Here is a 22,077-nt window from a genome sequence, read left to right on the forward strand (position 1 = left end):
TCTAAAAAAATAAGGGTGAAAAAAAAATTAATTAGAGGGATATAAATTTCAATTGGAGGGTTAAATTGGATTGAAAAAATAGATTTAATAAAAGGAAAAACAAATCAAAAGAATGACGGTCACACTAGAAAAAAAAACCAACAAATAGTTTGATTGAATGAAATGAGAACCAAAATTATAAACAAAACATATAAAAAACTGCAATTGAAGGACTAAATTAAAAAAAAAAACTTATATAAAAGGAATTAGAATGAAATAAGAAATTAAAAGAATGAGAACTGATATTAAAAAATATATATGACAAATTGTTATTGAATGACTAAATTAAAAAGAAAGGAAACTTATATAAATAAAAAAAGAACAAAATAAGAAATTAAAACAATGAGATCTGAAATTGAAAAGTAAAAAATAAAGAGAACAAGGTTATACATTACTTGTCAGGAAAGAGAAAATAAGAAAAATAAATCAAACAACCATCAGTGACAATTCGATCACCATAAGCTTCCACGCGTCATTCCACATGGAAGAAGATATGGTGACGTATCTCGAGAGACAATGGAAAGCCAATTTTAGTCATTAGGTGGAATGACGCCACCCCCTTACTAACGCATGTTGACTACATGCCAATAGCTTTTCTCATTAAAAAAAAGTCAAAAATTGTTTGAAAGTAAAAAAATAACCCTAAATAAAAAGCTTATTTTGTTTTCTTTTACAAGGTTAAAGATGTACTTTAACAACAATCCACAACAAATTAATAATTAATCAAAAATCATAAAAAAAATATAACAAATGAAATATTCAATAACATGTTATATTTGTTCAAAACTCCATATGGTTTTTTAAACTGATCTTCTGAAGCTATTGGGATAACCCCAAATCTACATAATTGTTTGGGAACGCATCAAAAAATTAATTATTTTTTGTTAAAAATAAATTTTTTTATATTTGTTTTGGATTATTTTGATGAATTGATCTTAAAAATAATTTTTTTTAATATAATTTTAATATATTACAGTATAAAAAATATTTTGAAAAGCAATTACAACTACACTGTGACTTATTAGAAAGTTATAATAACTTCTCCTTCACCTTTAACTTTTCTTTTTTTAATTTTAAATAAATTAGAATTTTAATATACTTGATTTATAGTTAACCGAATCCAAAAATTTTGAATTATTTTAAGTTCGGACATGATCATGTCGGATTTTAAATTGAAAATGCTAGTTTTTCGAGCAGAGCTGGGTCGGGTAGATAGGTCGGGTTGATAGTTGCAACCTGAATCAAAGTAGCTAATTTATCTCTCCTTTCTTCTTGGATTTTGTTCGTAACTTGCGGACGCCGGGCGCATCCTAATTTCTTCCCCTCTTTCTTCTTCCTCCATCTTCATCGAAATCACAATTGTAAAATATAACTGGAATTGCCAGCTCGAGAACATCACTTACACTGCTAAGGTACCCCTCTTTTTTTTCTTTTTTCTTTTTTTTGCGTTTGTGAAACCCTATGTTTGTAGAGTGAAATTATGAGTTCGAAGCTTTTTAGGTTATTGTTTTGTGAAACTCTAGGATCTAGTGTGTGAGGCTGGGAAAACTCTGAAATATTCTTTACGAATTGTGATGTTTTGCTGCGGGGAAGAGGAAGGAAGCTGTGACCTTATAACCCTAAATTAAGAAGCTTTTTCTTTGCAGACCTGTTTTGTAAATGCTTTTAATTGGTAATGTTGTGGGATTCTTTTGTAATCGCGCATTGTTACCTTATGATCTGCGTTAATTTTGAATATATTTGCTTTTAATTGACGAAACGGTTATGATATGATGTGAAATAATGTTATTGTTGTTGCTATGGAATGTGAAATAATGAGTTCGGGAAATCAAAAGGCTATTCAGTTCAAGGTGATAAAGTTTTAAATTGACGAAATGCTTATGATACTAATCGCTTTGCCAAGCCGAGGTACTAACGAAAATTCTTTTGCATAGCCGAGATAATACTGCTAATGTAGCTTTTGCTTCTTTTTTTTAATCTATTCTTCATTCATGAGCTGGCTAATTACAATTACTAATTAATTTACTAATTATTTGTTTGTTCTCAATTTATATATTATATGCACAAATATACAGTGGAGTTAGTAGAAACTTGGGAGTATTTATGACATTGAAACTTAGTGTCAGTTTATGTTCATCTTGATCTTTGGTAATATATATTTTCATGATTTTTGGTGATAGGGGTTTTGGATAGTAAATAATTGGCTGGAAGTTATATGGAATTCCGATTTTCAATAGGAGAAGTAGTGAACTAGAAAACATGATATCATTATGGACTATGGAAAGAAGGGTCAGCGTGATTATTGTATTTAGCATAGTGGAGTATTTATCATACAGTGGAGTCCCAAGGAATCATATCGGGAGATTATTCTGTTAGTTGTGTACTTTGTGCTTGAATTTTAAAAATTTGGATGTTTGGGATATTGATCTTAAATCTTTTGTGGACGTGTCAAAATCCCTTACTTCCAAGTTTCAACTTCTAAGGCTCATCTAGCTCTCAAATTCTAAGCTGAAAGCAACAATGGCAACTGAGTCACCGAGTTCTTCTCGGAAAGGTGAACCAAAACTTGCTCAAGTTAAAACCCACATATAAATATTCTTCAGCTATGCCCTTTTTTTTAACTAACTAATTAATTAAAATTTGGGTTTGTGATTTGATGCAGTGATTGTTCTGTTAAAAGCCACTGCTGATGCGCCTATTCTCAAGCAAAACAAGTTCAAGGTGTAGTTTTCTTTCACTCATATTTACATAGATTTACATATGTATTTTTTATGTAATAAATTCTAGGTGGTTTTGTATTTCTGTGTCTATTCTTGTGGGTTTGGCAAATAAGGATAAAATCTAGATGCCAACGTATTCATTTTCTTATGAAATGTTGGCTAGTATAAAGAACTATAAACTCATAGAGATAGAATGAATCAAGGGATGATCTTGCTGCTTTGTTATCTTGATATAAGCTGGGATTTCATTGGAGAAATTTTTTAGATAAATAATTGTATCTAGTAGAACTGAAGTAAAAGTGCACTATGGAAGAATAGGGTTTTGTCTAGGAGTTTTGATTTTTTGTCAGGAAGCTATGTTTTGGTTCAATATATGGGCATTTTTTGCATGCGAATGTGATCATGTATGCTGCCATAGAATTCTCTCTAATTAGAGATATTCTAGCCTTATAGGTATCTTCTTTTTCAAACTTATAAATAGAGTGCATGCACGGGCGGAGCCAGGGGGAGCAAAAAAAAAAAAAAAAAACCTTGGCTCCCCCTTGGAACAGTTTAAAATTTTAGGGCCAAAACTAGTAAAATTTAAGGCCCCCTAAAAAAAACAATTTAAAATTTCAGGGCCAAAACTAATAAAATTTAAGCCCCCCTAAAAGAATTTCCCATTCCACCCCTGAGTGCATGTGTGCCTTGTAACCATTGAGCATTGGGCAACAAATCTAAAGCTTGGAAACGAGTTGCATGACAAACTGCATGCTGAAACAAACCCTTGATTCATAGCATTCTTTTGCTCTTCTAGAGAATAATTTTACTGCTATACCTTTGGACTCCTAGAAAGAGCTTAATCAATGGGGCAGGGCTTTTTTGGTGTTTCAACCAAAAAACATTTCATGAAATTGCATAATACTTCTTAAAATCAGAATAACTGCAAGTTGATGTGTTTCAGGTTTCGCATACAACATGTGGTTTAATGCTTCCAGAGATTGATTTTTTTATTTATTAAAACTTTCTTGCATTTCATTATTAATTGTTATGATGACGATAATTATATACTTTGAGTATTTGGATGTGGCAGATACTTGGAACTGATAAGTTTGCTAAGGTGATTGATTTTTTGTCCCGGCAACTTCACAGGGAGAGCATGGTAGCTTATCAATGATATTGATTTCTCTCCAATTTAGCAAAAGAATTAATAAGTGGGTTTCTGGAATAGTAATGTTGTCTGTTTCTCCCTTGTTCTTTAGTTTGTATACATCAACAGTGCATTCTCACCAAATCCAGATGAATTGGTGATTGATCTGTTTAATGTAAGTTTTTGTAGCAGTTAATTTTTGTTTTATCTATTTAATGTCATCTCTTTGGTTGTGGCTGTTATAGATAGTTCTGATTTGAAAAATACAATTTGGTTTTTTATCGGTTCATATCCATTCATGTTAAATTTCAAGTTACAACATGTACTAGATGAATGCACCCCATATGCATTAGAAGGGCATTGATTGGGTTTTTTTTTTTTTTTTTTTTTTTGTGACAAAATTATCAAAGACCAAGTAATTGCAACACAGTTATGTTCATTGTGCTTAATTTTGGAACAACAAACATTTATTTAACAACACTACCGGTTTTAAGAATGAAGCATTTGGTTAATACGACACTCAGGCAGAAAACAAATGGGCTAAAGGCAAATGATTCATATGAAATAAATTGTTCCTTCTCCAAATATTGTGCCCAACCATCCATGTTCTGAGCTGTCATTGAGCACAGATGTTCCATGCAAATGACGTAAATGTAGATTTTGTCATGTGGTATCTGTCCTTGCCCTTTAGTGAAATTTGGTAGTCTGTAGTCAACTCTCGATGAACATAAGGTGTGATGTATCATTGTGTATTTCATTAACATATATATACACGTGACAATGTCAGTTTCAAGATTGATATGTGGCAATGGAAAAAGATGGTTTAGTTGAGGAGAAAAGCTTCCATGAAGTTCTCGTGAATTTTGCAAGGCTCTTCTTTTTACCTGATGAGCATAACATGACTAGGACCCCCTTCTTTTTTGTACTGGGTCCGTTGAAGATTTGTTTGGATTGTGTCGGTTTCCTCTCACTGAGTTGCCCCTAACCTTAGTTAATTTAGGTTTGCACGTCTGTCATTTTTTATCAGATGCATATTTGCTCTCTGTCCTTGACTCTACCTATTGTAAGTTCAAACTTTCCACTTTATCAATTCAGAATTTTGGCGTTGATGGTAAACTGCTGGTCAACTATGCTTGTTCGGTGGCCTGGGGCTAACTTTCAGCAATGGTCGTGCTGATTTACGCTGTTCATACTTGAGATCTTTTGTTACATATTATGAATATTTGTGGTGTTTTCTTGGACCCAACGAGTAATAAGGAAACCTCATTGATGCAAACCCTGCAATATCCTTTGCTCCGTGTACTTACTTCTATAATACCGTTCTGTAGATCTCATGCAAGCAAGCCCTGTACATAACTAGTTGATAGACTAGAAGTGTGATTGAAGAGATGGAGATTTCAAACATAGAATTCACATGCATTTGTAAGATTTCTTTTTTCTTTTTATCTTTTTGCTTATGGTTAATTTCCCACTTCATCCATTTATACCCCTGCTTCAGTGATGTGATAATGACATGAAACTGTAGCACACACTATGACTTTGATACCTTTCGGAATCTTTACAGCAAGAAAGATGTCCATTAGAATTTTGTTCTCATTGTACCAGTCTGTAAAATGACGAAACCATTCAGAGATTGTTCCAAACTGCATTCGAGACTATATATATTTTCACACGAGATCAAGAAATTGTGACCTGAATAAATTCCAACTTAATGTCTGTAAAGGTCAATTATTACCAGAGTTTTTGGGTTCTTCTGCGTATTCTCACTCCTATGGACTGTAACTTGAAGCCTGGATTCATCAAAGATTGCGGGGTTGCTGGAGATGCCCGTGCAACTGTATATTGATTAAAACCTTTTAACTTGATATGATTTAATGGTGATGATGTCTGGCAGTATACTGTATCTTAGATTTGGTGATGATGTCTGGCAGTATACAGGATGTTTGGGGAGCGAATTAAAAGAGGAAGCAGGTCTACAATATTTTACCCCACACAGCTTTAACTCCGGAAACGCAGGCAACACGTGTTTTTAAAAAAAATAATTTTTTTTATGTTTTTTTGATTGTTTTGATGTACGAGAACCACAATCCTTGTAATTGAATCTCGACTTTCAATTTTAAGATGCACAGGAAAGCAGTTGCCCTACTTAATCGATTCTCCGACCGAATTGCATGATAAATAGCTCATGTTTGTAACCTGTCAGGCAGGACCACTCTGGTCCACGAGCCGAACTCCCTGAGCTCATAACCGGTTCTTGTTTATCGAGTTGACGCCCTGTGGCTCATCATCCATCACTTGGACGGTATCTGGAAAGGTTTTAGAGACAGGTTTTATCGAGAAAAAGTGCCTGAAGGGAATCCTCAGAAACTGGTTTAGGTCAGTTGAAAGCTTGATCAAGCAGGTGGCTGTAATGTTTTCTTGTGATTCTTCCCTTTCAACTTCTCCAAAAGTAGACCTTGCCTGTATGTCCTGGCATGGCATATGCTGGACTAACCAACTAGTTTGAAACTGAGACTGGTGAAATGATTTGACACGATTGGCTTAAAAAGTGATTTTTCTTTCACGTGCTCATATTTTAGTAGTACTGAAAAATTTGGTGACCTTTTTCTCTAAAGGGAGGCCATGCTGCCACGTTTTACACAGATGGATCGCCGTCGTAAATAGCCATCCTCTGTATGATGAACAGGTTTTTGAGTTTCCTAGTCAATATTCGCAGAAACTCTTGGTGCAAAAGCAGTTCACACTTCACAGTCGTGGATTTGCCCTATAAAACGGCCTAATCAAGCTCGAATGAGACAAGAGTCTGAAATCTGATTCTATTTGTTTACTGCTAGTCGCTACCTTAATTACGCCTACACCCTGCAAAGCATGGTGGATCTCAGCTTTGCTGCCCTTGCTGGGAGTTTGATTATCAAAAAGGAAAAAAAAAAAAAAAAAAAAAGGGGTTTGCCACACTTGAAAATAATAATAATAATAAAAAATAGAGTGGCCCAAGAGCAGAAAGGACTATTATTGTGAGTTGTGCGACTCACAGTCACCTTTTGTCGGTCGGAGTAGCATGATTGTGTTCCGTTCATAATTCTGCAGACAGGTCCTTTCTCACTTTAGCATAATTATTTTTTGTCTGTTAGATCACCACCCTTCCACGGTCCATTGACAAAAAATCTGTATTATTTCCTGTTTATTTCTTAATTTTAATTTTTAATTTTTTAAAATTAATTTTTTAAAATTATTTTGATGTGCTAATATCAAAAATAAATTTTTAATATATATATATATTATTTTGATATATTTTTCAAATAAAAAACACTTTAAAAAATAATTGCAATCATATTCATATTATTTTTAAATTTTTTTTTTTTTTTATAATTATGATAAAGATAATATTAAATCATTTCTAATTAATTAATATTAATTATTGTCCATCTTCATTAAATATTTATCAGTATTAAAACTTTATTTTACATAATTAAAAAATCATCAAATTTAACCGTATTAAATAAAAAATATATATCATAGAGAGGCTCCATAATAATAAAATAATAATCAGCAAGTACAACTTAATAATAATAAAATATGTTTTAATTAAAATAAGGATTTGCATATATTGTCATTACAGAAAAAAACAAGACGTTGAAGGACTATAAAATGTTCTTGAAAGCTTAATCCCTGTCAGTGTAGATACAGTTTTTATGCTTACCATAAAAGATTTGTCACAGCTCGAGATTAAAACTATCATTTATTAATTTTAAAGATATTTTCTCTTATATATATAAAAAAATCTTTTCTATACTGCAGTGATAATGATAATATAATTTATTTTTTAATTTAAAATAAATTTCGTAAAAATATTTAAAAAATCCTATATATATATATATATCCCTAAACCCCCAAAACCCGCAGTATAAATTCTAAATCTTCACGAGGCTCCCACCGTCTTCTCAAATCTCTCTAATATTGCCATCAACCGCCACGTCCCGATTGATAAATCTTAACCCGAATCTCTTTCAAAGCTTACCCGCGAATATTAGAGATTGGCAAACTCATATACAAGTGCTGTTTACATGGAATCCTTTTCTTCTCTGACCGGTAATTGATAAATTATTAATGATGATATTTACATAAATAAAAAAAAATAAAAAAAATATGCTTTTTTCAATAAATAAAATCGCAACATTAATATTGTTTTATCATGTTTTTTTAAATTAACTATACTTGAAATTACCTTCTATATACACACACACACACAGAGAAAGAGAGAGAGAGAGAGAGAGAGAGAGAGAGACACACGCACACGCCGTTGGCATCTAAAGGTTTGTGGGAGGGTAAAAATCAAAGAAAATCAGTGGAGAGCATGATTGGCAGCCAATACGGAAGGAGAGGGCAGAATACACAGAACACATAAACTCTAGCAGATTCATGAATCATCATCATGCAGCAGGAATGTCAAATATATAGCCCATGGCTAATTAGTAGTTACACTAATAATTCAAGAGAGAGGACAAGATTTACAGACTGTTCTGACATACCAGCATCTAAGCCTTATCTATTTCAAGGAATCGGCTCATCCATTCCAGGTTCAAGGGATCTTCATTCGAGAAATCAAAGAAGTCATCCACGTTGAAATTCAGTTTTGACTCTTCTTCACCCCTTTGGCTGGGTTTATTCTCTTCTTTCAAATCCAAATTGTTTTTTATTATATTTTTCTCAACTCTGTGGTCTTCTTTAGTTGAAACTCCAGTTTGTTTCCCTTTCTGGTTTATCTTCTTGCTCAAATGAGAATTCCAATAGTTCTTAATCTCATTATCTGTTCGACCCGGCAGTCTTCCAGCGATCAGTGACCACCTGGACAAAAAAAAAACTCAAACCTAGTAAGTGTTTTTCTTGAGCTAAAACTAACCAAGGAGCATCTAAAATATGCTCAAGAACGCTGAATATATTAGACATTACCTCTCCAGGAAAGGGTACTACTACTGTGCAAGATACAAACAGCAAGAGTAATTACGGAAATTGGGAGAGTATAACTATTAGGAGTTGGTGTTTCTCAATGCTAGATAACATTAATTACCTGTTTCCTAGTAGTTTATGAAGCCTAAGTATGAGGTCCTCTTCCTGGTCAGAAATGTTGCCTCTCTTGATGTTTGGTCTTAAATAATTCAGCCATCTTAGCCTGCAACTCTTACCACACCTATTGAGAGCTGCAAGAACACAAGGACACGTCAAGCTTAAATCAGATCGCAATACATAGTGCATAATTCAACTCAAACAAGTTGTTTCTTTCCTTGGTAAAGATTATATATGAACAACAAAGTATGTGCGTGCACTTACCTGCTTTGGCTGCAATTGTCTTCCATTTTCTTGCGCCATGGATTGCAATAACCTCAGCCAATTTCCTATCTTCCTCAGCTGTCCATGCCCCTTGTTGGGCATGTTTGCCATGTTTTCCATGGGCTTAACCCCCTCTTTCTTCATGGAAGCCATCAACGAGCTTGTCTTTTTCTGCGAGTGAGTGTGTCTGAGAGAGAGAGGGAGAGAGAGAGAGAGAGCCGTTGCTTCTCTAGGGAGCTGTTTTGGCTAACACTCCAAGTGGGGGAGAAGGATTTCCACTTGCATTTATTTATATTAATTTGTTCGTGTCAGGCAGTGAAGGGTCGGTCGTCACTGATTAAAATAAAGGAACTATATTAGACCCGGAAATATAGTGATCATGCCCTTCATGATTGCTGTAAAGTTTTTGTCAAGTTACATGCTATACTACAAAAGGCTGCTGCAGAGAAAATATTTTATAATCCTTAGTGCGTCCATACCTCCCTTGTTCATCTCAAGACATCGAGGGCTACAACCGATCTGATCTGACGATTGTAATAAAAGTCATCAGCTGCGTACGTACGGAGAGGTTGATCATGTGGCCGTGGATGGAAAATCTTGACGGAACACAGTTTTCTTCTTGTTTTGATAAGGAAGGCCTGCTATCAGCTTACGAAAAGGTTAATTTAATGACAGGACAGTTGCGTATGTATTCGAAAATTAAACATCTTACCGTTATCATATTACCAAATAAACTAAAATCTAAATACAAAATAATAATAATAATAATAAAACGAAGAGCTTGCCCAGCTTTGGGCTCCTTCTTCTTTTTTCTTTTTTCTTTTTCACAGTGAAGGAACCGACAGACGGGCAAGTTTCTGTCCATCAACTTTGATGAACAATGTTTTCCCAGTTTTGGGCTCCTTCATTTTGTTTTCATTTTCACTTCGCAACCAGATAAACTAAAAACTAAATACTTGAAAAAACTTAAAGAAGTTGGAAATTAATATTTTCCCACGGTTGATGAACAACAATCTTTCCAGTACTAAGCACATACTGTTTACATTGAAGAGAGTACCTCTGCATTGCATAGAGAAAGCAATTGCAAGTGCAAATAACACTAATAATATATACCCAAATAAGAAAAAAGCTTGCAAAAGGGGACGATAGAGGTTGACGCACGGTAGTTTGTTCTGTTTAAGGGTTAGGTGGGAAGAGAGGAGGTGCCATTTGTTGAACTCAAGTGTAACATTGACAGATTTTACGGTTTACATCGCTTACGTAGCTTGGAATCATGAACATGGTGAAGCTGATCTCCTCTTCGGAAGGTGATAATTGAGATAATGAACACATGACTAACGCATGCGGGTGACAGTAGAAAAGAACTGCGTATAATGTTATTAAAGCAGAAGTAGACAAAATCTTGTGACAGATTAGTCTGCTAAAGGTCAAGTGCAGAAACTTTTGATTATATTATAAGTAATTATGCATCGGTAATATTCAAGATTATCTCTGCTTTACCCTGCTGATTGAGACGTATTTTTTAAAGATTATATCCATCACGTAATAAGAGATTGATTTGTGTCCATTATTGATCATTCTATCTCTTAAGAGAAAAAAAAATAGAGAGAAGGGGTCGAGCTGTGTTCTTCTGGTCAACTTCACACAGTCTGATAGAAATTAACCGAGTTTGGTCGAAACCGACACAAAAATTCATCCAAAGAATCTTGTTCATGCCCTTGGATTAATTTATGAACCCCAGAATCCTAAATTTGATTACTGAAAATATAAATATCATATACAATGAATTATTATTTGTTTGGTAGTATAGTTATGATTATTTTTTAAATAATTTTTCATATTAAAATACATGATAATGATATTTTTTTATTTTTAAAAATTATTTTTGACATCAAAACATCAAAATAATTTAAAAACACTAAAAATATATTAATTTAAAGTTAATAAAAAATAAAAATATTTTAATTTTAAAAAAAAAAACTCTTTCAAAACAGTTAACAAGATCCAGTGTACTGTTGAACAGAACATGGATTTTTGAACAGTTCTGGGTGCTGTTCTTCAAGGTACATTGGACTATTCACTCATAGACAATTTCTTTTTGTTTGCAATGTGATTATTAAACTTTATTTCTTTGTTTTATCATCCTTGTAAATTTTGTTTGCATGGTTTTATGTGCTAGGATTTATTATTCTTTACATGCTTTGACATATTCGATGTGTCAACAATTATTCCAGTGTTATATTAAATATTGCTATTAAAAAATAAAATCTTGAATTATAATAAAAATTAAAAAGTGAAAAAAAAAAGAAAAAAAAAAGAAGAAGAAGCAATGATCAAAACTAACATAGAAAACAAAAGGTGTGTTTTTTTTTTCGTTTTCAATCTTCAATGGCTTAGAAAACTTATTTTGGTCCCTTAAGTTTCTAATTTGCATGTTTGATCCTTATTTTTTAAGTTCTTATATTTCAACCCTTGACATTATTTTATTAGATTTCAGGCCCTGGATGTCCACACATGAGAGCTAAATTCACATATAAATTTTTACGAGTAAAGGGTTTTACGAGTTTATTTTTCTAGTTCTTTGTTTAATTTGTAAATAATTTCTCCGAGAGCTTAAAGTCTTTTCTTCCATACCAAGTAATTGCTCAATCAAAGACTTGTTTCTTGCTTAATGTTAGAAAAATAATGAACGCAATATTAAAAAAAAAAAAAAAAAAAAAACATTATACTAAGTAATGATAGGACATTATAAATTTTTATATTAAGCAATGATAGGGTTGGTTCCCAGAATTATGAAGGAAATCTAATTGTTTAATATAATACTTACAAGTAAAAGACCATTCAACGGGGACAGATAATTAATCAGTGTATCGGAGAATAATTTCCGGTTACATAGAAAATCGCTTCTTGTCAACTAAAGTATCTCATAGGTAATAATAGTATAGGAGAATAAAAAGATTCCGTAGGATTATCAAGTTTATGGGGAAAATATTAAAGAATTATTTATAATAACTACATAGTTTCGTGTGGCTAGCTAGGCAATTTTAAAATAAACTAGAATATTTAATTTAAACCCTAGAAGGAAGGGAGGAACTTATTGGTGATGGTGATCATGTAGCTCCTCCTTTCAAAAAGACTCCGACGAATGAAAAGTGGTACCTATAGCTTGGAATCAATTCCTGTGATGAGAAAGCTGGCTATTCCTGCAATACAAGAAAAAAAAAAGTTCTGAAAAAAGAAAGCAATCCACAATATTAATTAAGTCACTCTAATAATTAAAATAAAAAGGAATCAAAGAGATGTACTGATTTTACTGTGCAATCTACCGTGCACCTTTTTTTTTTTTTTAATAGTTTTTCTAATTTGATCATTTTTTTTTTTTTGAATTCATTCTTTAACATTGTGTTACTTAGAATTTAATTAGTTGTATTATTTATTTTAATTTGTTTTCTATGTAATTACTATAATATCAAAAAATCTTTTCAATGGATCTTGATTTTGCAGAAACCAATTGTTTTATTGTTTGCCAAAGAAAAGGGATTAATTTAACAAAAGGAAAGAATACAAGGTCTTTTTTTTTTGTTATTGTTTAAATATAGAACTGATTTTAAAAAAAAAAAATTATCATTCAATATTGCATTTAATCAAGATTGAACTTAATAATTTAAGAATGCAAAAGTTTTTTTTAAAAAAAATGTTCAAAACACACCTATCTACTTAAATATTTTGGACAAAATCATTTTTAGTCCCTTTAATTTGATAAGTTAATATTTTGGTTTCAAATTTCATTTTCATTACATTTTAGTCTTTATATTTGAGAGAAGAGATGAAAAATTACAGAATTACATGATAAAAAAGAGAGAGTTTTTAGTTGGCTCGATTGTGGTGTGGTGACTAAAACAATCAATACTAGTGTAAATGAGTTTTTTCATGCGAAAATAGTTTCTATTGAAAAGTATTTTGGTATTTATCTTACTCAAAGAAATAGATTTGGTCTTATAATTTTTTTTTAAATTCAGGCAGGATTTTTATTTTTAGACCATTTGTTTGTCTATTCTAAAGCCAAAATTGGGGTATTACGGTCCTTTGGACGTTTCTTAATTATTTTCATGTAAAAATAAATGTTGAAAATAATTTTTTTTATTCAAGAATTAGAAAACCTGACTTTCCAACCACTGAAGTTGGCTGGCGTTTAAACTAGAGACGAAGTGTTGTCTACATTTATTTTTTTGGAGAAAAGATTCGGGCGAACGACGCTTTATCAACCCAGCTTGGAAAGGAATTTGGTAAAGCAATACGTACGTAGGAACGTATTAAAACTATAAGCTAAATATATAGCTTGAGAATAATCTAGTTACACGTACGTAGGAGATGTTATAGTTGACAAAAAATAATTACGTAAAGCAATACATTATTATTTTGCTTTGCTTTGAAATGACCTTGGTCCCACACCTATGGCCTTTTCAGATTTCCATTTGTGCACGAATAATTATTATTATTATTCAGACTCCATGCCATTACAGGTAAACTCTCCCCCCTTCCCTTTATCAGATGAAGACAGGGTAGCGACAGGACTAGGCAGGTAATATTATTGCGCTGCGCATCCACCTTCATCCTTACCATGTGAACTAGGCAGGGCACCCTTCGATCCACGATTGCTTTTAAGTTTAGTATGTTTTAAATTATCGCTGATTACTTTTTAAATAACTTTTCGTGTTGTAATGAATATTAATAATATTTTTTTATTTTTAAAAATTATTTTTAATATTACCACATCAAAATAATTTAACCCATATAAATTATATTAACTTTTTTTAAAAAAAAAAATTTAAAACGTGGTTTGCATCTTGTTCTTAAACGGTATCTAACCTATGGGCTATGGTCACGTGTTAGAATGACTTTTCAAAAGAAGACTTGCTTTGGTGCTAGCTAGCAAGCATAGAGTTGGGAGAAGTTTTGTTTTGTCGGAACTCGGAACATCTTTTGTGTCTTGTTTTAGCCAACATTTGCCAGCTGGCCTCCTCTTTCTTTGCAGGTGTGTAGGCAGGCCAGTTTTCAAGAGAGTTGGGCTGAAATTACCAAACCCACATGAAATTTGCAGGCTGATCCAACACCGCAATGTCCTCTTGACATTCAAGTTACTAAATTATTAAGGTCTTTTAATGTAGCATCGCACTTTCATTTTAATATATAAAATGTTAGGTTATAATTAAAATAAATAAATTGAAATAAAAATGATTCATTTAATATATAAAAAAAGAATCCTTTTTTTTACTATTCAAAAAGCATAGAAAAAATCATTTGTCCCCATTGAGCTTCAAATTATATTTATTTCACTTTGTTGTTTTAATTAAAAACTTCATTTTTATTCTCCTTTCAGTCATGGATATTAAGAGAAAGCCATTGAAAAAGATCAAGAAGAGAGGATGTTTTTGACCAATGATATTTCGGCCACAAAAAAAAAAAAATTGTTTTTGTGTCAATGACTTTGTTTTTAAGAGGACAATTCAATGAAAATGATTTTTCCATACAAAAATGTAAAATAAAAATTAGATTGGGACACATGAATCTTATTTTAACTCGATTTAATTTATGATTTTTAATCAAATTAAATGGTATTTCAAGCTTGGAAATGATTATATATATGTTTTTAAGTTAAAACAAGTTAAAATTTGAGCCTATAGGGTCCACAAACTCATATCTCAACTTTTGAACTACTAGAGGTGCTCAAAACTTGAATTAGAAAACAACATATTATATGTCCAAGCAAACAACGTGTCATTTGTTATATTAAAAAAAATTATGTTGGACAATGTATAATCTATCTATTAAAAAGAAAATGAAACCAGGTGCCTGAGCCTAACCTCTCAAATCAAAGCGTACTTTAGTATTTTTTGGGCCAAGTGTGTGGGCATGTTCTTCCGAGCTCAAGGGTGTCGAGCTTTTTTTCAAATAACTCTTAACCCTTTTTTATTTTTAAAATTTTAGAATATTTTTTTTAAAATAAATTTAATAAAATAACATTTACATAATTATTCGGTTTTGAATAAGATTAGAACTTTAATGGTAATTTTAACAATTACTATATGAATAATTATTTATTACCTTATCACGCAGTAATTTTTGAAAATCTTTCTAACTAATATTAAAATATAATATCTATTTTGTTATCTTTATTGTAAATGATTTATATCATTTTTCCAGACTTATTATTCATGCATGAAAATGATCCATTCATGATTTGTTTTAAATTTTCTTTCATTATCATAATAAGTTTACATTTAAAAATAATGATCATAATAAAAAAAAAAATGTATTTTCATACAAAAAATATATATGAATAAGGAAATGGAGTTTTTTTTTCTTAAGACAATACATTTTTTCTCTTTAATTTAAGTCATTAGAATTTTTATGAATATCTTTTAAATTACAATTAGGTTTTATTCAATAAACCATGTTTTTAATAAAAAGAAATGTTATTGTAAAAAAAAATAAAAAACATGAATGAAAAAATACAATTCTGAAATTTTAATCACTATCTTTCTTATGAATATTTATTTTAATTTTTATATAATTAAATAAAGTAGATTTTAAAATGTGTCTAACGATAGTGCATTGACACTATGCTAGATTTCTCTATTGCTCCTTGCATGTAGTTATGAGCCTTTTGCTTAATCTCGACAAAATTTTGGAATAAGTAGTATGTCTATATCTTTATCTGCTCCAAACATATATCTTGATAAATATTTCAAAACTAAGAGAATGTTTTTTTTGTACAAAATATTTTATTTGAAAATATTTTCCTGATTATATGTATTTGTTTTTCATAAAATATTTTATAAAAAAAATTATCAATATAAAATATTTTATAATTAAATTTTAAATTTGATTTATTTGTTGATAAACATTTTCAACTAATAGAAATATATAAAATATTTTACAGATAGTTCACTCGCAATTTTATTCAACAAATTCAACCACCACCATCGTGTAACTAGCACCATCTTAACTACTATCACTCCGCCACCGCCACTTCATCACTCCGCCACCACCATTGATGCAAGAGCTTTTTAGAAAAATAGATATTTTTTTATTGTGATTTGTTTTCTAGTTTTTTTTTTCCTATTTGAAGGGAATGTTCTTCCTAGTTTATTTCTTTTCTATTCAATATTGTTAATATTTTCTAGTTTTTTTTTTCTATACAAAGGGTTGTAATAGCTTTTTGGTAAGTTGAGATATGAATGAATAAAATTAATTATTTTCAGAGTCTTCCTATATTTATGGTGTTTTTGGTCTTTGAGGGTTTTGATATGTAACATATTCTTATATCATTCACTTTCGTCCATATCAATTTGTATTAAAGACCAAAGAAAATTGGTGGTTATTTTTATTTGTTGTATGCTGCAAAACAATCATGGCTAGAAAAGAGCCCAATGATTCTTTGTGAATATTTTGCTTTGTTGTGTGCTATAAAATGACTATGGCTGGAACTGATTCCAACGATCTTTAGTGGTTATTTTTCTTTGTTATGTACTGTAAAACAACCAGTGCTTGTAAAATTTATAAAGAGAGCATTCTTGTTTAGGAGAGGATGAAGAGATTCCCTCTAATTTATAATCTCCACAAACACACATTTATAATTATAAGACATCATCATCATTGTACTATCCTATTGTTTATATTATTACTTGTCAAACATTGTAGAAAATTTTTTTTCTATAAATTGTTTTTCATAAAACAAACACCACCCCCCCCCAAAATATTTACCTTAAAAAAATATAATGGCGTTGATAAGTCAAAATATTGATGCATAATGACTGAAATACTTTTAAAATACTTAAATTATGACATATTGGATGACATATTTTTTAAAAAAAATATATTAAAACGGCGTCATATTACATCGACCTGTGCCAACAATTGTTAACCCATGAAACTCATAATCTAGGGTAGACCTTGACAAAACCATGGAACCCATATCAAAATAAATTAAAATGCCCAGTTATAATGTACCAAATATCAAACGCTAAAAAAGAAAAAAATATTTAAATTTTAGAAAAAATAACCCAAGTAAATCTAAATCAGTGGCTGGTGCGATGTTAGGGGCCAAGATAAATTTCTCCACACATAAATAAGAATAAAGTTAAGGCTATGCTATTATTTATAAAGAAGGAAAAGAAATTCAAGACTTGGGTCATTAAATCGACTAGATTTTAATAAGTTTGGTTAATCTAATAACATGAAAAAAAAAAACTCGAGTAAATCTCTTAAACTCATGTTAATCTTTTAAAATTATAACTCATGAAATCTCAAACACGAGCTCAATCAAGATGACCAATTCGTAATCAATTTTATGTTGAAGAGGATTAAACCCGATAGAAAAAAAAAAAGTGAAGGAGAATGAAATTGAAAAAAAAAAATCAATGTTATAAATTGTCTCAAATAAAGAAAATAACAATCAAAAGAATAGAGATCAAAATTAAGATATGAAAAAAAAATTGAAGGATGATGAAATTGAAAATAATTTCAATAAACAATTTTATAAAACAAATTGCAATAAAAATACATAGACCAAATATGAAGGGAAAAGAAATTAAAAGGCTAGTGTAATTTTTTTTAAGAGGTAGTTCGCAAATTGAGCCGAAGGAGACAGAAATGAAAAGGAAAATAAGAAGATTTAATCGCACCAAACCAAATAGAGTCACCATGAATGCGCCACCTAAGGAGTAAGAGGAAGCCGAGATGAATTGAATGACATGGCAAAGTAACAGTTTCTACCATCGTAGTTAGTTACATGTATTGCCTGAAGCCAGTGAAGCGGCTGACACGTGCACCATATGAGTCATCAATTGTTTGGTTTTTTTATTTTATTTATCAAATTACACATTACCCCTAGTCCTAAATAATAATTATGAAAAATTATTTTTGAAATTATAGAAAAGCCCATGTAGTTAAGTGTTTGTTTGCTTTTAAGGGTATTCAAGTAATTTGACTATGCAAAAAATGAGAAAAGACCAAGTTGCCGTTAAAAAAATTCTAGAATGATAAAAATATGCTACATAAATACCATATTGCCACTCAAGGCTAGCTCTTCCTTCTTCTTCTTTTTTTAACAAGGGAAAAAAAATAAATTCACTGTTTCAATCCATAGTGAATCAATCATTTGCAACAACACTTTCGCCACATGAAATAGGTTATGTTAATACATGAAATGAGTACATGTATAAGTTATAATGTTTCTGTCACTGTATCTTTGATATGATGTAAGATAATGAAAAAATGATGTAATGTAACGAGATGATGTATTATATTTTTATTGGTGCCTGACTTTTATGTGTTTGATATTGTAGTGCAGGATGCTTTTTACTTGAAAATACTTTAAATTATTTTTTTTATATATTTTTTTATTGTTGACATCAACACATAAAAAAAAATAAAAAAACCTTAATTTTATACTTTTTTAAGGGAAACACACCCAAAAACAAAAGTTACCAAACTCCTAAATACTACAATCTGCTGCTTGCTTTCTGTTTTCTAACATACTCAAAGGCATAATTAGAATTTTAAAGGATGGCAATTTGGCCTGCACCAACATCAATCGAAGGTAACTCTTTTAGTAATATAACTAGTCAATCGCCCTATGTTTTGCCATCGCATAAAAAAAAATCAACTTAAAAAGGGTAATCATTCCCAATGTGTTTTATAGTAGCAAGAGATTTTTTTATGAACTAAAACTTTTATGAGCCAATATTAAAGCCACTGGTAAAGATTAAAAATTGTTATTAATGATAGCTAAAGATCAAGTCGAGAAGTTGAGAGATAATGCATATTAAAATATTTGATCTCGTACAGCGAGGAGCCCTTAAATTATTTTTATTTAATTACATCGAAATTGTTTTTTAAGAAGAGATCTCTTAAATTTTTTAAATTCTATTAAAACAAAATGATTTACTATGATAACTTAGTGATCTCAAGTTTAAGAATCACTTACACAACTATCACGAAAGCCTTTACATAGACTTAAGTGATTTCTCTATATGAAATTCTCTTGCGGGTCAATTCAATGTACATGTTATATAACAAGCACTTGCATATTAGTTACATGTATCTCTCATACCTCAGTTTATGAGAGTAACTACTTGTTTCATAAATAAAATAACATAATATGCACTAATCTCAACAGCTCTAATTAATACTTAATCTTAATAGAACATTGACCATGAATATTTAGTATTAATGTTTTGATGTAATAAAAATCTTATAATTATAACACTTCACCCTGAAGCCTGATGGGTTTTTATGTGTTTGAGAAAATTTGTTTTTCCTAATATATGAAGTAAAGTCAGCAGCCAATACTAATTTTTTTTTTTCACTCTCTCACTTAAAGAAAACCATGCGTTAAAGAAAGAAATGGAAGAAAGGAAGTGCAAAATTGTTTTTAATGCATTGAGATTTTCCGATTTTAACTTGAAACTAAAACCAACAAGCTATAAGTGAAGAAAGAAAAACAAGTGTGGCTACTTGAAAACCTTTTAATATGTAAACATGGAACACTTTCTAATGAATAGAAGTGCCCTTGCTTTAAATCATTATGATTTTTTTAAAAGAAAGGGAATTAACAAATGGAGGCATTCAGACAAGGTATGAGGAAAAAAAAATCAAAATCTTTCATTGGCCATGACTTATCAATTACTAGTTGAAATTGTTAACGGATCGGGCTATTGAATTCAAAACAATGAGACTTTCAAAACATTATCTCACAATAACTCTTTTTCATGAAAAAAAGAAAAAGAAATCCCACAGGCCAATCAAAGTTGTTGGTTAATAAAGAGAAAATTCTAGAATTTTCACTTTAGCCCTTAAAAGCTGCAATTGCTTCAAATTGAGCATCGAACTTTGATACTATTATTTGAGTCTAGCGTAATTGTGTCTACTATCCAGTTTTACGACAACAATTATAATTCTCAATAGGAAATTGATTGTTGAAGTTGCCTCCCTTTTAGTTTCTTTGTTTATATAGGATAATTAATTTTAGCTATAAAGAATTCTCTCCAAGCACCCTTTTTGCCTTCCTTTAACCTTTGTTGTAGGATTAGGAAACGCCTAAAATAAGTTGTCATATCCTTGTAGGAAAAAGATCCTTGCTAAATATAAAGACCACAAGCCAAAAGGAAGTAAACAATAAAATTCACATAGCATGTTCTAACCTATATCGTAAGGCCTTTCTAAACTCTGATTGCCCTGAAATTGTACCCCAACATAGAATAATATTCTAGGAAACTCTAGGTAAATATTTAGTTTGATCTAACCATCGGATTGAGAATTATAATTACTGCTGTAAAACTGAACAGTAGGCACAATTATGCTAAAATCTAAATTTTCTTGTTCAACCATTTCTTGGATCATATCATAACTCCTTTGTGCCACCAAATAAGCTAAGGTATCTAAGATCTCATCCTTCCGAGTAATTATTGTTAATGTATTTAAAGATACTAAAACTATAACATCTTTTAGAGATATTAGTGAGCATTGTGTTTTTGTTTCTCATATAAAACCCAAATCATTTCTAGAAGCCAAAAATGATGCAAATTGGATTTTAACCATACAAGATGAGCCAATTCAATTTGAAAGGAATGATATGTGGGAACTAGTCCTTAGACCTAACAATCAATCCATTGTAGGAACAAAATGGGGTTTTCAAGAACAAAGTTGATGAGTATGGGATCATAGTTAGAAATCAAGTCAAACTAGTTGCCAAAGGTTATAATCAAGAAGAAGATATTGATTATGAAGACATCTTTGCATCCGTGGCTAAACTATAATCAATAAGAATGCTTTTAGATATTGATTAAATGGTTTTATCATGGAAGAGGTGTACATTGAGCAAGTTCAAGGCTTTGAAAAGTTTCATTTTCCCTGTTGTAACCTATTTTTAGGTCCCTGCACAAAGAAAGAGAAAATAAAAAAATAATATATATATATATATATATATATATATATATGTGTGTGTGTGTGTGTGTGTGTGTGTGTGTGTGTGTGTGGAAGAAATAAAAATTGATAGCGGTGAGAAGAGGATATCGGAGCACCTAGAAAATAATCAGAAATTGGTTAAGGAGATTCAAAAATACAAAGATTGAAATTTAACAGTATATTTTTTATTGATGAGAGCCTTGTTGACAAAAAAAAAAATCAATTTGAGGAAGAAAAGCCCAAATTCAAATGTTTATGGACTCAATTAAATTTTATTAAAGGTTTAATTGAGTTTATAGTGGGTTTGTTTGCAAGAAAAAATAATTTTTAAGTCAATTTGGATTTTAATGGGAAGAAATTAAAGTTTTGAGGTCAAGTTATAATCTTTGAGAGTTAATTTGATCAAATCAGGGGCTTAATTGTATAAATATTGAAGTTTTATGGCCAATTAGAGACTTTTTTGAAGAAATCTGAAACTAATAACCAAAACAGAAAAAGCACGCAAATTGGACTGATTTGAAAAATTAACGTTTTGACGCCTTTTTTTTTAAAATGAAACAACACATTTTGGTCAAAACAACATTGTTTCATGTATTATTCATTTTTTTTAAAAAGGACAAAAGCCAATATGATGTCGTTTCGAATGGCACCATGAGTCTTCTTCTTCCCTTAGATACACAAAGGCAGGGGAAGAAGAAGTTTCTCTCCCTTGCAACACCACTCTTACTCTCCTACTTTCAACAAAACTGATACAACCCACGCCCCTCACATACAACCATTATGAAGATTGGACAAGCGAGTCATGCTCTGCGAGCAGCTTTGGGCGGTTGCACAGAGGCCACCCCAGCCACCCTACCCTGTCCCATGATTGGAGAAGACAAGGTGAGTCTC

General features: G+C 31.0%; 2 protein-coding genes across 7 annotated transcripts; one reads left to right on the forward strand and one right to left on the reverse strand.

Annotated features, from left to right (window-relative positions):
* The first annotated feature begins 1,181 nt into the window (after positions 1 to 1,181).
* On the forward strand, positions 1,182 to 5,368 carry LOC118038027 (ubiquitin-like protein ATG12). 6 transcript variants are annotated; one of them, XM_035044280.2, is made up of 6 exons: positions 1,182 to 1,451; positions 2,523 to 2,593; positions 2,702 to 2,760; positions 3,832 to 3,900; positions 4,001 to 4,063; positions 4,984 to 5,368. In XM_035044280.2, exons 2-6 carry the CDS (start codon positions 2,560 to 2,562, stop codon positions 5,041 to 5,043), a joined length of 285 nt encoding a protein of 94 aa, XP_034900171.1. In that variant the 5' UTR covers positions 1,182 to 1,451; positions 2,523 to 2,559; the 3' UTR covers positions 5,044 to 5,368. The 6 variants fall into 6 exon arrangements, with proteins under 6 accessions (XP_034900171.1, XP_034900169.1, XP_034900168.1 ...); XM_035044278.2 differs by having other exon boundaries at positions 1,184 to 1,451; positions 2,220 to 2,593; XM_035044277.2 differs by having other exon boundaries at positions 1,184 to 1,451; positions 2,509 to 2,593.
* A 2,909-nt stretch (positions 5,369 to 8,277) lies between these two features.
* Positions 8,278 to 10,124, reverse strand: LOC118037896 (transcription factor MYB114). Its single transcript, XM_073408359.1, has 4 exons — positions 10,064 to 10,124; positions 9,217 to 9,339; positions 8,957 to 9,086; positions 8,278 to 8,733 (listed from the first exon to the last, which is right to left on the reverse strand). Exons 1-4 carry the CDS (start codon positions 10,122 to 10,124, stop codon positions 8,424 to 8,426), a joined length of 624 nt encoding a protein of 207 aa, XP_073264460.1. The 3' UTR covers positions 8,278 to 8,423.
* Positions 10,125 to 22,077: the final 11,953 nt, after the last annotated feature.

The sequence above is a fragment of the Populus alba genome, chromosome 3 (assembly GCF_005239225.2).
Source record: "Populus alba chromosome 3, ASM523922v2, whole genome shotgun sequence".
Lineage (NCBI taxonomy): Eukaryota > Viridiplantae > Streptophyta > Magnoliopsida > Malpighiales > Salicaceae > Populus > Populus alba.

Excerpts from the sequence above, each read along its gene's own strand:
- LOC118037896 (XM_073408359.1), bottom strand. The coding sequence starts at position 10,124 with ATGAAGGAGCCCAAAACTGGGAAAACATTGTTCATCAAAGTTGATGGA. Across the intron at positions 9,340-10,063 it reads TGATGGACAGAAACTTGCCC|CCCATGGAAAACATGGCAAA; the intron begins GTCTGTCGGTTC and ends GAGGGGGTTAAG. Across the intron at positions 9,087-9,216 it reads GACAATTGCAGCCAAAGCAG|CTCTCAATAGGTGTGGTAAG; the intron begins GTAAGTGCACGC and ends GTGTTCTTGCAG.
- LOC118038027 (XM_035044280.2), top strand. The coding sequence starts at position 2,560 with ATGGCAACTGAGTCACCGAGTTCTTCTCGGAAAG. Across the intron at positions 2,761-3,831 it reads TCAAGCAAAACAAGTTCAAG|ATACTTGGAACTGATAAGTT; the intron begins GTGTAGTTTTCT and ends TGGATGTGGCAG. Across the intron at positions 4,064-4,983 it reads TGGTGATTGATCTGTTTAAT|AATTTTGGCGTTGATGGTAA; the intron begins GTAAGTTTTTGT and ends TTATCAATTCAG.